Source organism: Phoenix dactylifera, chromosome 3, assembly GCF_051530095.1.
Source record: "Phoenix dactylifera cultivar Ajwa chromosome 3, Ajwa_hap1_PhDact_Kaust_v1.1, whole genome shotgun sequence".
NCBI lineage: Eukaryota > Viridiplantae > Streptophyta > Magnoliopsida > Arecales > Arecaceae > Phoenix > Phoenix dactylifera.
Window position 1 is genome coordinate 2,688,386 of NC_143192.1, and position 18,228 is coordinate 2,706,613.

Sequence of the window (18,228 nt, forward strand, 5' to 3'; positions counted from 1 at the left end):
TGTTCTTGACCCACTATAATCACCTTTTCCAGCTTGGTAGAGCTTTGATCACAGTGATGGCTCAGGAAGCTCGTTTATCAACCATTGTATAAGCTTGGTTATAATGGAGTAGGCCTTGAGGAAAGTCAAAAAGAGAGGAGTTTTCACAGGAAGAGCGGGGATTCGAAGATTGGAGCTTGGGAAGAGAGCAGGAGGGAACCAAACCAAAAAATGGTTGAGAAAAAAAAAAGATTTTCTTGTTTGGGAATACAGGCATATAGTTGAGACTCTGATCCTTTAACCAACTTCACTGTTACTAAAAGTTCAGGTAGGCTACCTGAAATCTGCTTATCTTTAGATCAGGACATTAAAGGGATGAACCTTTTCAATTTCAAGAGAGACTGCTGTATTTAACTTCAGAAATGATTTTAGTATTCAGAATTCAGTTTACATTTCACAAATGGATATTGATGACACTACTCAGAAATCAAATAGGTCCAATGACAAGATTTCCTTATCCGCGATTGGATCTCAAAGTTTGCTTCCACCTTTCTTAGAAAGGCTTCCCATGGCCCTAGCCTTCTCCCTAAGAATAAACTTCTGTATCTTTCCCGTTGAAGTCTTTGGTAGATCCTCAAACACAACAGACTTGGGAGCCATATAATGAGGCAACCTACTACGGCAGAATTTTATGACATCCTCTGCAGAAACACTAGCACCCTCCTTCAGCTTCACAAAAGCACAGGGGGTCTCACCCCAATGGTGGTCTGGCCTCCCTACTACCGCCGCCTCGAGCACCGCCGGGTGGCTGAAAAGCACCGACTCTACCTCAATTGTGCTTATGTTCTCGCCACCTGATATAATAATGTCCTTCGACCGATCCTTCAGCTGTATATACCCATCAGCATGCCTGACACCAAGGTCTCCCGATCGAAACCATCCACCCGCCATTGCCTCCTTCGTTGCACTCAAATCTTTATAGTAACCATTCATCACTGTGTTGCCTCGAAGCATTACCTCGCCAATGGTTTTCCCATCAGCTGGAACACTCTTCATAGTGATTGGATCCTTGATGTCAACCCCCTCAATTCCGATATGGTTAAGCCCCTGGCGGGCCTTCATCTTCGCGCGTTCCTCGGGAAGCAAGGCATCCCATGCAGGCTTCCAGGTGCAGACAGTCGCTGGGCCATAAGTTTCTGTGAGACCATATCCATGGGTGACATGAAAACCAAGCTCCTCCATCTTGAACAGCACCTGAGGTGGTGGAGGAGCAGCACCAGTCATCACACCTACCTTGCCTGGAAGTGGTTTCCGTTCGGTGATCGAAGCGTTCACGATCACGTTGAGGACCGTCGGAGCACCACCCATGTGTGTTACCTTGTGAAGGGCAATGTTATCAAAGATTGCCTGTGCTGTAACATTTCTTAGGCAGATGTTGGTGCCTCCCTGAGCTGCCATACCCCAAGCAAGACACCATCCATTGCAATGGAACATGGGCACGGTCCACAGGTACACCGGCATTGTAGTGATGTCATTGAAAAGGACCGTCGCAATGGCGTTCAGGTACGCACCTCGGTGGCTGTAGATGACACCTTTCGGTCTGGATGTAGTGCCTGAAGTATAGTTCAGAGAGATCGGGTCGCATTCATCAAGAGGCCATTTGATCTCAAAGCAAGGTGAAGCAGTCCTCAGAAGAGTCTCATATTCCATATTTGCTGAAGCAACAGGACCCCGGATTGCAGCAACTGAATCATAGGATTCTGCAATTATGACCAGGAGAGGAGGCTTGACTTTGGATTCAGAGAGAATCTTGAGTGCCCCTTGGCCAATCTCAAGAAGCTGAGAATCGACAAAGATGACCTTTGCATCCGAATGCTTCAGCAGGACCGAGACCATGGCTGCATCAAGCCGGGTGTTCAGTGTACAGAGGACTGCACCGGCCATGGGGACACCGAAATGTAATTCATACATTGCTGGAATGTTAGCAGCAAGTGCAGCAACCTGGTGGACAAATATGAGTTCACCGAGACAAGGAATCAACATCGCAAATATGAACTAGAGATCTATGTAAATACAGCAGCAGATTAGTGATTAATTATGACAGTGAAAAGCCAGAAGGCTGGCAATCCTGATTCATGTGCCTAAATGTACACGCACACAGAAGTGTGGTAAATACTGCATAAACTTGTTATCGAAAGAGAGAACTGCTTCAACTTCTGATACCATGATAATAGGGGTTTCAGCAGTTCCATGAGCAGCAATAATGCACAAATAATCAGTGCATAAATCTGTACCATGAATCACTTAGATTCGCAATTGTTATTTTTAGGATAATTAAATCTGAAACTTGCCGAACCGAGTTCAGATACTCTCTTCTCATATGGCTAGCAGATGCTTACTGAAAGAAGACATGATATATTTCTGAAAAAAAGAAAGAAGATGCTTATATGCATGAATGAACAAGAACCAGATGAAAAACATTAGAATTTGTCCTTTTTTCCAGCTAAAAATCGGGAAAATGCAATTATACATGAATTACAAGAAGCACCGCAAGTAGGTTTGCAATAAAAATTTCATCTTACTCAATCCCTTTAAATAAGTCTGCTAGGGGAAGCAAAATGATCGGTAAATCCTGAGCACAGCTATCACCATTTCAAAGGAAATAGCAATAATATCAGCTAATCAGGTCAACTTTTCTTTTTTCCTTTCTTTTCCTTTTTTTTTTTTTGAGGAATACAAATTAGGCCAATTTAATAGTATATTTTCTTGCCTATTTCCAAAACAGAAAAAGAAAAAGATCTACTTGTAGCATGAATTTCCTGTATAGCTATCAACAACATAACCATAGCTTCACAATTTTCTCTATAAAGTGTAACAAGTTAGCATCAAATCCAAAAGCGAACATGAAAACAGAGATATCAACAACATATAGCATGAATTTCCTGTATAGCTATCAACAACATAACCATAGCTTCACAATTTTCTCTATAAAGTTAAACAAGTTAGCATCAAATCCAAAAGCGAACATGAAAACAGAGATATCGAACTGCATATCATGAAGAACCAAACAATACAATGTGGGGATATATTATTGATCCAATGAAACAATTCATGCATCTTCCACCATTTTTCTCAGAAGGAGAAAACTGTAAGAGCCATGCTGGTTTTAGACCGATGGTATTGGAATTAAAACACCACCGAACTCATTACCTCCGCCATCGTCACCTCTGCTTCTTATCCAGTTTAACATAAATTTCGAGAACATATACCCAAGATATCAGAAGTAAGGCTAATCAAAGATGATCACCCAGAAAGGACTCATAACTTAATCCATCCCAAGGTTTAGCAGGCTATCAAGACTCAAAAACTAATGATGCAGCACGATGTTCAGCAGTATAGTAAAAAAAAAATTGACAAATATTAGATAGAAACACAAAGCTGAAGAACATGGATGGTTAAGCAAATAGATAGCATAAATATCCAAATAAATCAAAACCCAATTAAGCTAGCTAAAGTGTCCAGAAAAGTTCATCAACAGACAAGACATAAGAGATCAGAACAGTAATTGGCAGATCAACATGTCCAGAAAAGTTGATCAACCAAAAAGAGCAGAGCCCAATGAGCAACCAAAGCAGCAACAGATGTAATTTACCAAACCACATATCAAAGTCAAAATCCAATAAAAGACAAGAACTATACTTCCCTCAATAAAATAAAATAAATCAGAGACATAAATAGAACAGTTGAAACAAAAAATCGTAAAGATAGAAGCGCTAAAAACAGTAATAAAAAAAAAGCCTTACGACGTCGCCTCGAGAGATCCCCAAGCTGGTGAGAGCAGAGGCGAGGCGGAGGCACCGGTCGCGGGTCTGGCTCCATGTATACGTGGTGGAGCCATAGACGACGGCCGTCCGGTCGGCGTAGACGACCGCGGCGCGCTCGAGAAAGCTGAGTGGCGAGAGGGGGACGTAGTTGGCGGAGCATAGCATGCTTCCCTCCATGACCTCCTCAAACCCACTTCCAGAGACCCAAAACAAAAAAACAAGAGGAGAAGAAGTGGGAAATGATTGATGAAAGACCGTGGAGTCCACAAGAACAGTATATCTCAAGAGAGTGCATTTTTTATCATTTTTTTTCATACATATCTTATTAAATATTAAAATTTATGTTATTTTTTTTAAACAAATAATATATATATATATAATATTTATTTTGTGTGTATATATTTTTTTTATTTTTTTATATATGTCTGCATCATTTAATACCATCAAAAAATTAGCGACTCAAAAAAAAAATATAAAAATATATATTAATAATTTATACGTAAAAAAACTATAATTTTATTTTTTTTTCCTCCATGACCATGGAGTCGACAAGATAAGTATCTTTTAAGGGAGTGCATTTTTTATTACTATGGAAAACAAAGAGATTAGCAATCTAAATTAAGATGTAGGACCCATCAAATAACCAATCACCATCGATCACACCAAAACGTTGACTAAAGCTTATTGGCCCCTTTTCCGCTGGTAGGTTGGAGAAGCGCGACCTGGGTGCCCCAACAACACCACCACCACCAACAAATAAAATTACACAAATACCCTTCTAAATATCAAATTTTATATAAATATTTTTTCAAAATTAATATTTATATATATATACCTTCGTAAAACATTTATTTTACTACTCTATTCTTTTTTATGCTTATTTTTGCATATATATCCATACCATCTAACGTCGTTAAAAAATTAATAATTTTCAAATAAAATGACTAAAATACTCTTAATGGATGATGTGCAAAAAATATATTTATATGACGATCACAATAAGAAACAAAAAAGTAATTTAAAAATTTTATTTTATTTTTAATTAAAATAAATATAGTTTTTATTAGCGGTGTTAGAAAAACAGTTATATTATGGGTATTTGTGTAAAAACAGTGTTTTATGAGGGTACAAAAATAAATATAAATTTTAAGAGATTATTTATGTAAATTTAAATTTTTAAAAAAAATATTTATGAAAAAAACCTAAAACAAAAATTAGTGTTTTGGAATTTGTGCAAAAGAATGATTGATCTTCTTTCATAAAGGGCATCCCTCACAGCACTTGTACTGTTTTGTTATTATCCATCTATGCACATCTCGGAGTGATGATTAGGTGATCCAATGGTGGCTTCGCACGAAAAAAAGGTGAATCCTTCTTTGGTGCGAAAGATACAAACCTGAGTCTCGGAGCGCCTCCTTTGACTGGCCGGCTGGCCGAGCCCACGGCGGAACCGGGGGAGGAAGGGGAGGGGTGTCGCCGTCGTTGACGGGGACGACGACGACTCTGTGGAGGCGCGAGTTCACCATGCCATAAACGTTCCACTACGTCGGATGAAATATTGACCTCAAAAGGCCGTGGTGGAGGTTAACCGTTTGGAGCGTCAAACCAAATTCCAATACATAGTTTATTTTTCTGGTTTATGAGTACTTTAACTTCCTAAGTATATTTTAATATGTTTAATAAAAATCAGTTTAATTATTGATTTTATAAGAGAAAATATTTTAACATACCAGCATAATAAAAACAGCCTATTTCCACTTCTAAGTTACAAACTATTAAACTAGATAATTTCAAAATTTTTGATACTTTTAATAGCGTAGGTCATCATTAAGATCTGGATCTTTGAGTCGGATTCAAGAGAAATAAATACCTTCTTTTTTTTGAAGTGCAAAATCCATCATATGCATATGTGTAAGTGTGTGTGTCTATATATATATATATTTGAAAAATAATACTTCAAGAATTATTTAACAGTTCTTGAGTTGGATACTCTGTTAGTGGTCTTGGAGAACCTTCTTTTTCTTTTCTTCATTAGAGCAAAATCTATGATATACATACATGTAAGTATCTGCATATATATTTGTACGTACATATATACATATATCTATATATATATACATATATATTTGCAGAATAGTACTTTGAGACTTATTTAACAGTTCTTGAGTTCTGAAAATTATTTATTAGAAACAATCAAATTGCTTTCTAAGTCTTAAAATATGTCCGCATGATTGGGTTTTTTCATGAAATTGACATACTGTTCCTTCCATTGGATTTGTCTGTGCTATCTAAAAAAAAATGTATGAACAAAGTTTCTAGATAATAAACATAAATGAGATTCCAATGTTCCAAACCAAACAAACAAGGAAAACGCTGGGAAGTAAAACCCACATGAGATTTCATTAGCTTCTGTGCAACGCGTAACCCTGCCTCCTGTAAGCTCAAGTGCGATGCTTTGAGACTCTGAAAACATCAAGAGTCCAATGAGTACTGAAAAAACTAAACAGAGCGCGTGAAAGAGATTCCAAATCAAAGAAACTCGTAACATGCTGGGAAACAAAATCAAGTTAAAATAATGCTACAGCCTGCTCATTTTATGCCTACAAATTGTTTTCCCATGCGAGTTATAGAATTAAGTACTTGGCAAGAGGTGATGCCATTTAAGCAAGTACCTGTTGATGTGTAGGCATCATATCTTAAAATACCTTCTTCTTCTTTTTTGTCCACCATAAGAACATATGTAACAATTCAGGACCTCATCCAAAATAGCTAGTCGGAGTATATTTCTTAAATTTTCTAGTTTTGTAGAAATACTCAAGATCTCTTCAATAGCTAGTAGGATTCAAATTCATTCAAATCTAATCATAAGTACCGTGATCGGTCCATGGTCAGCTCAATAAACCAGTGCCGCAGTATTTTCATAGGCCATGGGTCGAGTCCACTCTGATACCATTTTCAACAATTCAGAATTTCAACCAAAAAGACCAGACATAAGGTATTTTTAGAGTTTCTTAGTTTTGTATGAATACTCAAAAACGCTCCGGTGAATAACCGGTATGGACTAGACATGCGCCCGCACGGATTCTCATAACATCCCATTGCAATTGTAATAGAATGCAATCTAAAATGTTTTCTGTCTACTACAACCGATTCCTACACAAAGGGCATGGACTTTTAATCAATGTCTTCAGTTGAGGTCTTGCTCCTGTTGCAATTGAAGATGCGGTCTGAACCTACTCCTTAAAACAAGACATCAAGAGCCAGTCTTGCTTGCTCTGTGTTCTGTTTGCGTTGACAGTAATCCTTATGCCATGCTTATTGTTTTTTGAGTATTGGTTTATTGTTATTGGTTGCTAATGTTCTAGACTTCTAGTCATTGGTTGCTTTGACCAGAGGCACGGTGAGAGTGGACTTGTGCAGCACGCCGGACTTGGGCAGGAACTTCTTTGGGCCTCTAAAATAGGAGGTCTAACTAGTTAAGTGGGAGTAAAAGCCAAGGAGGGATATACCTATCCTTGGAAGGGAACAGAAGACAATAAATATTGTTTAATCTATTAATTTTATTTTTCATAAAATATTGGATATTTGTGGTTTTTTTTTTGAAGGATAAAATAAGTATTTTTGAAAAGTTAATTAAGTACTTTTTTTTTCCAACTTATATTTAGGAACAAATTGCTCCACTATGTAAGATGGAGTAAGAGCAAAGAGGAATAAGTTAACCTATGTATTCAGAACTAATTAATTCTACTTTCAAATGCAATTTTAACATATTCTTGAGAGTATAAAATTTTGCTAGCTTCGTATTTGATTGATTAAAGTTTAGCAATAAAAGGTAGGTTCAAAGTTAAGATTTCCTAATTGTTGGAATCCAAGGTTGGGCACCCATGAGGGTGCACTCATGTCTGTCTCAAGCCTTAGTTTAGAAGTTATTATATGGTGATAACTACTTGGAATAGTTATCACAAACCCCATGAACTTCCATAACCCTGGGAGAAATCAAGTGAGAAGAAATCTCCTCTCTATTTCAAATCCTCTAGTTTTGTAGTGGAAATTAGAGCATACCATGTTTTTCTTCTTTTGGATGATAAATTTTTCTATTTTCTTCTTTGTGTGCGCGCGTGCGCGCGCGCCGGGGAAGTGAGATAATAGAGCAATTTGCCTTGTAGAGGCCCTAGAATTGCCGACGGCACCAGGTGCTAGGGAGAAAACGGTGCTTACGCCGCTACGCTGATTCACTGGTGGACCTCGACGGCTGGCAGAAGCCGTCGAGGTAGCTTGGCAGAAGTTGCTGGAGAAGACTACAGGAGGACAATCAAATGGTGACTTGGGAGAGCAGGTAAGTCTACTCAGGCGAGTGGCTCAGGCTCAGACCGAGTCGAGCAACAAAGCCGGATCGGACTCTCCAGGCCAGCAACCTGTGGGCCGGGCCGGCAGCCCGTCCAAATTGCGGCCCATAGACTCAAAGGGTCTCGGACAGGGAAGGCGGGCCTGGGCCTGCTTAAATCCAGTGGAGGGCCGGTTTGTGGAGCTGGAGTTGGGCCGGGTAAGGGACCAAGCCTGAGCCCGTTAAAGCGGGCCAGAAGCCCGACAAAGGCGAGATCAGGGGGCCTAACCGACACCTGTGGTCTACCTGCGTCGCCTTCTACGGCCGAAAGCTCAAGAAGACGGAAGGTGGGAACCCGCCAGAGGAGCCGAAGTTCCCACCCGCCGACGGCGACGGCCAGTGACGGCGATATGCGTGGACGGCCCTGATGCGACGGTGGAGGGGGAAGGTGAGGCAAGCTCAATGGGTGAAATCGGCAAGGAGAAGGAAGGCTATAATGTATCAGGTGGTGGAACGGTTGATGTTTCGTGCCATTTGGCACAGGAATACAGTGGCCGGACTCACAATCAACTGCTTATAAAGATTATGGAAGCAGTGCAGAAACCGGCATCAGAGGAGATGAGTAAGGGTAGTGGTCTAGCTGAGAATAGTGGGGCTGGTTCCAGGCCAACAACTTGGGTTGTCCATGAAGATTATCCTTTGGAACTATCGGGGGCTGGTAAACCCATCTTTGCTCTGGCTTTTCGAAGGTTGGTGTAGCAGCACAACCCAGATATTTACGTTTTGTTTGAGATCTGGTTAGCCGGGAGGAGCATCTTGAGAGCTAGGAGAGCTCTACCGAGATTCTGGGGGTTTTATACTGTGGAATCCCAAGGGTTATCTGGAGGTATTATTGTCACTTGGAAAACTTGAATGTTGTAAGATGGACATCTTTAATATATGCAACCAAAAGGTAATAATGGTGATTTCGGAGGGTAGGTGATGACCCAAAGATTGATTTAAAGATTGATTTTGATGATCACAAAACCTTGAAGTATAATTACTAATGTTTGTGATGACCCAAAGATTGATTCATAGATTGATTTTGATGATCACAAAACCTTGAAGTATAGATACTAATGTTTATGTTGCAAGGAGAAAGATATTTATTTTGCAAGGAACATAGCAAGTTAGGAGAACACAAGAAGGCCTCCAAAGCTCTCAAGTTGGAAGAAAGCTACAATTTATTGGCCCAAGCTTAAAGTTCAAAGGATTCAAATTGGAGGAGTAAAATCAAAGGAAAAATTCAAAAGAATAGTCTTCGAGTCGACTCCTGAGAAATTCGAGTCGACTCCAATGTTTACCGAGTCGACTCCGGGGAAGTATGAGTCGACTCCTAGGAGTCACAGGCAGAAAAGTCAGAGAGCAGTTTTCGGGTCTGAGATTCGAGTCGACTCCAGTGGAACGCGAGTCGACTCCGATGGTTGGTAGGTCGACTCCAAAGAAAGCAAGAGTCGACTCTCAGCGGAACACAAGGAAAAAGTCAGAGAGCGTTTTTGGGACTCTGAGATTCGAGTCGACTCCCGCATTGCACGAGTCGACTCCGAGACTCCGCGACCATCAACAGACAGAAAACCAAGTTACTGCCTCTGAGATTCGAGTCGACTCCCAGACAGCTCGAGTCGACTCCAAGACAGCTTCACATCAAAAAGGCAGAAGACCAAGTTTCGCAAACTGAGAGCCGAGTCGACTCCAAGGAAGTTCGAGTCGACTCCAAGACTGGACGAGCCAAAAGACAGAGGATCGGGAGTTCGGGCTCTGAGATTCGAGTCGACTCCCAGGACAGTCGAGTCGACTCGAGAGGACAAAATTCAAAATTGGATCCACGGACTTCAGTGGATGAGCCGACTCCGAAATTGCCAAGTCAGCTCCAGAAGTTGGCGAGTCGACTCCAGGTTAAGACGAGTCGACTCCCAGTCGAGGCAAGCACATTAATTCAAATTTGGAACAGTGGCCGAGTCGTCTCCGGTAAAACACGAGCCGACTCCTGCAACAGGCGAGCCGACTCCTGATCGCGCGAGTCGACTCCGATCCCAACGGTAACATTGTCAGGAAATGCAGACTGTGTCCAACGGCTCTTTTTCTTGTCTCTAACGGCTATATTCTTGTTTCCACGCCATCTAAAGCTATAAAAACAAGAAGAGAGCTAGGGGAGAACTCATGGAAGTGGGAGAAAACATTTAGGGAAGAGATTCCAAGGGAAATCTCCCATAAGCACAATAAGGGCCATTCAAAGTGAAATAGAGAGAAGAAGAGCTTCCAAGTGTATCCCAAAGCTTCCTCTCCATCCGTGTGCTGCCGCGGTGATCCTCTACTTCGTGCCAAATCAGAAGAGGGTCAAGTAAAGAAGAAGTCGAGCTCCTCCATCTTCAAAATTCGTTTGAGGGCTTCTCTTTACTCTATTTGTTTATATTGTTATATTTGCTTGTTTAAGAAGCTTTGATTTGTTTTTATTCTTTGTTTTAATATCTTGTAACTTGATTCAATCAAGGGATTGAATCAAGGGGTTAAAGGTTTGTTGGTGAGCCAAAGGGAAAACCAACGGTGTAAGGTTTGTTGGTGAGCCAAAGGGAAAACCAACAGGGTTTAGGTTTGTTGGTGAGCCGAGGGTAAAACCAACGTGTAAGGGTTCGATTGTGATCCCGGAAAAACAATCGGGGGTGGTTCTAGTCGGTGAGCCTGGGAAAACCGACCGAGTTCGTTGTGACCTCGTAAAACAACAAGTTGGGTTGTGAGCTTGTAAAACAACCGGCTGTAATCTGTAGGATTATAGTGAAATTCCTAAGAAGTCTTGGGGAGTGGATGTAGGTGCTGAGGTGCACCGAACCACTATATGTTTGTTGTGTTTGTAATGCTTCTGCTTATTGTCTAACTAACACACTCACTTACTTAGATAAACTGCTTGCTTAACTCTTATCTGGACATCCTTTAGTTGCAAGCATATTTAATCAAGTCACATTCTATACATCAAACTGTTGCTAAGTTTAACTTTCACTGCGCATATATACAACTTAGCATAATTAATCAAAAAGTACTAGAAGTAGTTTAAAAGTTTTAAAAGACCCAATTCACCCCCCCTCTTGGGTTGTATCTACTGGGCAACAGTTTGTGTTGCAAGAAGAAAGATAATTTGTTTTGCAAGGAACATAGCAAGGTGGAAAAATACAAGAAGGCCTCAAAAGCTCTCAAAATGTTGAAAGAAAGTTATACTTTATTGGCCCAAGTTTCAAGTTTAAAGGATTCAAGTTGGAGGAGCAAATTCAAAGAAAGATTCAAAAGAATAGTCCTCGAGTCGACTCCTGGAAGTTCAGAGTCGACTCTCGCACTCTGGAGTTTCAAGGAACAGTGCTCGAGTCGACTCCGAGACTCTGCGAGTCGACTCTGACTGAGAACAGACAAAAAGACAGAGAGTTGATTTTCAGCGCTACAGTGCTCGAGTCGACTCTGACTGAGAACAGACAAAAAGACAGAGAGTTGATTTTCAGCGCTACAGTGCTCGAGTCGACTCCTACTTCAGCGCTACAGTGCTCGAGTCGACTTCCAGCTACAGTGTCGGCAGACTCTTATTCACGAGTCGACTCCTGCTTCAGCCGAGTCGACTCGAGCACGTTGGAAGGCATAACGGCTAGTTTTTTCTCAACTCCAACGGCTTTATTTTTGTCTCTAACGGCTAGATCTTTGTTCCTACGCCATCCAAAGCTATAAAATCAAGGGAAGCGCTAGGAGAGAAGTTAAGGAAGTGGAAGAGAACACATAGGGAAGAGATTTCAAGAGAAACCTCCTAAAAGCACAAAAAGGGCCATTCAAAGCAAAAGAGAAAGAAGAAGAGCATCTGAGTGAATCCCAATGCTTTCTCTCCAACTGTGTGCTATCTTAGTGATCCTCTACCTCGTGCGAAATTAGAAGAGGGTCAAGTAAAGAACAACCTGAGTTCCTTCATCTACAAAACTTGTTTGAGGGCTTCTTCTCTTTACTCTATTTGTTTACATTGTTATATTTGCTTGTTTAAGAAGTTTGTATTTGTTTTAAACTCGTGTTCTAATATCTTGTAACTTGATTCAATCCCTTGATTGGTGAGCCAAAGAAAAAACCAACGGTGTAAGGTTGTGGTTGGTGAACCGGGAAAAACCAACTGGGTTTGATTGTGAACCCGGAAAAACTATCGAGTGGTTCTAGTCGGTGAGCCTGTGAAAACCGACCGAGTTCGTTGTGATCTCGTGAAAACAATAAGTTAGGTTGTGAACTTGTAAAACAACCGGCTGTAATCTGAGGGATTATAGTGAAATTCTCAAGAGGTTTTGTGAAGTGGATGTAGGTGCTGGGGTGCACCGAACCACTATACGTTTGTTGTGTTTGTGATGCTTTCTTTCATTGTTTATTTTTCTCACTTACTTAGATAAATATCTAATTGAATTGCTTGCTTAACTCTTATCCGCGCATCCTTTAGTTGCAAGTATATTCAAATTGTTTAATCAAGTTTCTTTTAATAAAACTGCATTAAGATTCATTATATTGAAATGCTTGCTTGGAAAAATCTAGACTAATTGTTTATTGAGTCCGCTCCTTAATAGTTTTAATCTTGATCAGATTAGAATCAAACTATTGCTAAGTTTAAATTTCACTGTGCATATATACAACTTAGCTTAATTAATTGAAAAGTTTAGAAGTAGTTGAAAAGTTTTAAAAGACCCAATTCACCCCCCCTCTTAGGTTGTATCTACTGGGCAACAGTAGGGGAAGGCCATGGATTTTTGCTGCAGTCTATGCCAGTACAGAGTTTAGGGTGCTGAGGATTTTGTGGGAGGAGGCATCAAAGCTGGTGGACCAGGGACAACCCATGCTGATGGCAAGAGATTTTAATTGTATAGATAGCCCACAGGAGAAAATGGGGGGATGGCTTTTTCCTATAAAAGAAAGGTGAGGGAATTTCAGGAGTTTATAACTGCAAATGGGCTGATAGACTTGGGCTTCTCGGGGCCAAGATTCACTTGGTGTAACAACCGGCAGAGCTCGGCCAGAGTGTAGGAGAGGTTAGACAGGGCTTTTGCCACGGCTGGTTGGATTTAGGATTTCCTAGACTACCATATCAGCCATCTGCCAAGGATAGCATCGGATCACAGTCCGATACTGGTAAGTATTGATCGACCTATTCCTTTTCATTGCCCATTTTGGTTCAAGAAACTATAGTTCTGCTATCCTCAATCATGGGATGCTGTGAGTGAGACATGGGGTATGCCGGTAAGAGGGGATAAGAGGGGATGCTATGCATCGTGTGACCCGTAGATTGGATCTGACCAGGGGACGCTTACGGAGGTTGGAACAAAGAGAAGATGGGGAACATCTTTAGAAGGAATGAGGAATTAGAGGATGCCATCACTAGGTTATAGTCACAGGAGGCTTTTGGGGGGGGGGGGGGGGATTATCGGCAGATGAGCTGTCAAAGCTTAGATCTCTCCTAGCAATGCATGATTATCTCCTTCGTTAACAAGAGATCTTCTGAAGGCAGAAGTCAAGAGTGCAGTGGATTCTGGAAGGGGATAGAAATACCAAATTCTTTCACCAGTTGACACTTATCAGGAGGCAGCGAAACAGGATCAAAGCTATTAGGGGTGAGGATGGTCAGACCACGGAGGACCCGGATATGATACGCAAGGTTTTTGAGTAGTTCTTTAGGGCTAGATGGACAAAGCGGACGGGGAGTTGGATTTCTTCTGATCTTCCCATGCCATCAGAGGGAGGTTCAGATGAGGACACAATAGTGTTGAATAGGCCGGCGTTGGGGAGGGAGATTCAGGAGGCGGTGTTGTCCCTAGCAGGGGACAAGGAACCTAGGCCGGATGGCTTTCCACCAATATTTTTTCGCAGGTATTGGTCGATAGTTGGACAGGATGTGATTGAGGCTATACAGTAGTTTTTCAACATAGCTGTGATGCCCTCGGAGTGGCAGAGGACATTTGTGACCCTAATTCCTAAGCATTAGGATGCTACCGAGCCGGACTACTTTCAGCCGATTAGCCTATGCACTCCATTGTATAAGGTCACGGCGAAGATCTTAGCAACCAGACTGAGGAAATCTTATCCATAATTATCAGTCCAGAGTAGGGAGCCTTTATAGGGGGAGGAACATATCAGATAATGTCCTAATTGCTCAAGAGTTTATGTTTGATCTCAACAGGGCCCCGATGAGGACGTGCGTCATGGGGGTCAAGCTTAATATGAAAAGGGCATACGATAGGATGTGCTGGGAGTTTCTTCGCCTGTCTTTACAGAGCTTTGGCTTCCACGAGATATGGATCAGATGGGTCATGGGTTGCGTGGGGGGGGCCCCCTTCTCCATTTTGGTAAATGGTACGCCCTCTCGTTTCTTTGATTCATCTATTGGATTTCGCCAAGGATGTCCTATGTCCCCCCCTACTCTTCATTATTTATGTAGATGCGCTATCTAGAGCTCTTCGGCATGCCGTAGGGTCTCAAACTCTGGAGGCTTACAGGCCAGCGCAGGGGCTATACCGATTTCTCACTTGTTGTTCGCCGATGATTGCCTATTGTTGACCCGGGCTACCAGGCAAACCGCCCACATGATTGGGAGGATCCTTTGTGTCTATTGTGCTGCTTCTGGCCAACAGATTAACCTGGCCAAATCTACAATCTTCTTTAGCTCGAAGACCAAGCCTCATGTAAAGGCCGAGATTATGGAGATTTTGGGAGTTGGTGAGCAGGAGAGTCAACTAAGATACTTGGGTGTTCCGATACTTGGACGACATCTACGCCGAGGGGACTGCTCCTCCCTAGAGCTTAGCATCAGACACAGGATTGAGGGGTGGCAGATGCATACACTCTTCATAATGGGCAGGGTCACATGGGCACGGTCAGTACTCAGCTCTATTCTGATATATCTTCTATCCAACTCTATCCTACCAGTGGTGTCGTTGCGGTCAGTTGAGCAACTTATCAGAAATTTCATCTGGGGGAGGCATGGTGATAGAGACAGTACCCATTTGGTGGCATGGGAGGTGGTTTGTCAGCCGGTCAGACATGGAGAGTTCGAAGTACCGTCTTTGGTGGCGAGACAAGAGGCATCGGTGTTGCGACTTGTAGCTAGCTTTTTGTTGGAGCCCGACAGTTTATGGCCTTCATAAATGAGGGCTAAGTATGGTACCTTGTCGATTAGTGCCTAGGTGGGATGTCACCACTCCCCTATCTGGAAGGAGATTTGTGCTAGAGCTCCATTGGTACTACCAGTGATCTGCTGGGCCATTGGGACGGAACTTCTGTGAATATTCTGGAGGATAGTTGGGCGACTGAGCTACCGATCAATAGATTACCAACCATGGTGGATTTGAGCAGGTTGGAGAGATGAATATGTGATCTGCTAGTCTCATGTGAGGGGAGATGGGATGAGGACTTGGTCCGGTTGGCCTTTGGGGAGCAGTTGGTAGAGGAAATTTTGGTGTTATCGATCCCTTCTCGGGTGGAGCCAGACAGATTGGTTTGGATGCGCACCAGATATATTTATGCATGGACCTGCGGGGAGCCAGACAGACGGATTGATGGTGGATGAATTTGGAGGATGGGGGTGCATCCTCAAGTGGCACTTTTCCTCTGGAAGGTGGCTTTCCGACTAGGAGTGTGCTTGCTAGGCGGGGGATGAGGATGGCTCCGCTATGTGAGGTATGTCTGGATGCTAAGGAGACTATCAACCATGTACTACTTCGATACCCTACAGCTATGCATATCTGAAGATGTGCCCTTGTGCTGCTGCCTTCGCTATGGGAGTCGGTGGAGGACTTGCTTCGGTATCTGTGCAACTCTGTCCAGAGGCCTAGCACCGCGGAGATGGGTATTGTGATTGCTTACTTAGCCTATCATATATGGTTAAATAGGAACGACCGTCTATTTAAGGATAGGAGGTCGTCCTCACAGGTTGTGATGAAGAGAGCCATGCGATGTGCGGAGAAGGCTACTACGTTGGCCACATTGACTTCACCTGGGAGGGCCAGGGATATCTGGGGTATCTGTACTGTTGTCTCAGCATCTAGGTTTATCTTTTTCTCCTAGGTACCCCCACCCCCTGATTTTCTTAAGGTGAATTTTGATGGAGGTATGGTGGTGGATGGCGTCTCGGGGGGCGTGGGTTTTGTGATTAGGGACCATGGGGGAAGATTTATTGCAGCTGCGAGACGGGTCTTGGGGGTCGATAGCTTATTTCTTGAGGGTGACTCATCCACGGTGGTTGACTAGATCCGGAGAGTGGATAGGTACGGCGATGGTCACCCTCTGATACAGGACACACGTAAATTGGTGCGGGAGTTGACTTCTTGTTAGATAGTTTATGTGTATTGGAAGACGAACAGTGCAACAGACTGGGTCGCCTCTTATGTTGCCGGGCATTTTGAAGAGTTCATCTAGAACGAGCCTAGATTGTATCCCACACCCATTGCACTGTTTACTTTCACTTGATATGACTGATTATAATCACGTTAGAGGTATTTGAAATAAAATGCCGTTTTGATCCAAAAAAAAAAAAGGGCCCGAGGGGGAGCGTATCCCAACGGTCTGATTTTTTATTTTTCCATTGAAAAAGATGCTCTAATATTATGCTTTTTGGGAGAGTGATCAAAAATCTACAAAATAGAATATGAAAATTGATCTTCCCCCTAAGATTGCATGTAAAATTGTCATATGTATATTCTTAGGCTACTATCTATTCAATAAAAAAAAATTTAAGAGGAGGCCATCTGTTATTTTTCGCATAGAAGTGCCACTTGTCACTATATTAAAAAACTATACGAAGACGAGCCAAAGAAATGGAATTAGCTATTAGCCCTATTTTTAGATAAGTTTTTCAAAAATTTGTATTAAAAATAAAATTTAAATTGCCTTGTTCAGAACACGTCTTTTTTTTCTATTTTCTCCTTTCGTGAGGACGGCGATGCCAAAAGGGGCTGGGCTGTGGCGGTCGCGGGAGTAGGCCAGGCAGCGGCCGCGACAGCTTTATTTATTTATTTATTATTTTATTTTATTGCAATATTTTTATTTATTATCTTATTTATTTATTTATTTATTTATTTCTTCGTTCATATATATATATATATATATGTGTGTATTTATATATGTATTTATTTATGCATTTATTTATTCTTTGTTTCTTTCGGGTTTTTTTTTCTTTCTTTCCTTCGTTTTCTTTTTTTTTCTTCTTTTTCTTTCCTTTTCTTTTTTTTTCTTTTCTTTCTCTTTTCTTTATTCTTCCCTTTTCCCCCTTCTTCTTCTTCTTTCTTCTTTCTTTTGCTTTCTTCTCCTCCCGCAAGGCCGGCAGCGCCGAAAGGGAAGAAGAGGCTGCCGCAGGATAGGGCCACGGGAGGGGGCCCAGGAGGTGGTCGCGCTGCAGCTGACGACGGCTGGCTAGCGGAGAACTCTTCTCCCGTGAGGCCAGAGGCGGCCGCGGCCGGCCAGCCGCGGCAGACGCGGGCGGGGGCCTAGCCAGCGTCGGCTGCGAGACGCGGGAGGGCACCCCTTCTTCCTCTTTTTCGACACCTCCCCATCGTGAGGGTAGGGGCAATTCCGGCGCTACAGAGCCATAGCGGCCGCGGGAGGGGGTCAGGCCGTGTCCGGCGACGGCCACAACTGGTCATTGCGATCGATCTCCTTTTTCTTCCTCTTCTTCAGTGGGGATGGGAGAACAGTAACGATAGGAGCAATTTCGTCTCATAACTGATATTGAAATATAGTTGGATCGGTTGTTAAACAACCGGGGGATTAAAAATTAGAGTCGCGTGGACCGGTCATTAGTCAATAGATATTAAAAATTAGAGTCCGGTCAAAAAATGGACCGGTAATTAGTCAATACGGATTAAAAATTAGAGTCCAAACAAAAAGTCCAAACAAAAAATGGATAAGTCATCAGTTTTTCCATTATTTTATTTGTCCTCGTGTCTCTTTCCTTTTTTGGTCTACGTTGAATTTCTTTTTTTGTTTACGCCGGAACAGCAACGCCGCCTAGGATGATTTCATCCCACCGCTGATCCTACCTGCCCACACCATTTGTCATTAAACAAGCCAAAG

At 42.2% G+C, this 18,228-nt stretch overlaps 1 protein-coding gene across 1 annotated transcript; it reads right to left on the reverse strand.

Moving 5' to 3' along the window:
* Positions 1-368: 368 nt before the first annotated feature.
* LOC103708711 (butanoate--CoA ligase AAE1-like) lies at positions 369-4,047 on the reverse strand. The gene is made up of 2 exons (XM_008793767.6): positions 3,783-4,047; positions 369-1,980 (listed from the first exon to the last, which is right to left on the reverse strand). Exons 1-2 carry the CDS (start codon positions 3,978-3,980, stop codon positions 511-513), a joined length of 1,668 nt encoding a protein of 555 aa, XP_008791989.4. The 5' UTR covers positions 3,981-4,047; the 3' UTR covers positions 369-510.
* Positions 4,048-18,228: the final 14,181 nt, after the last annotated feature.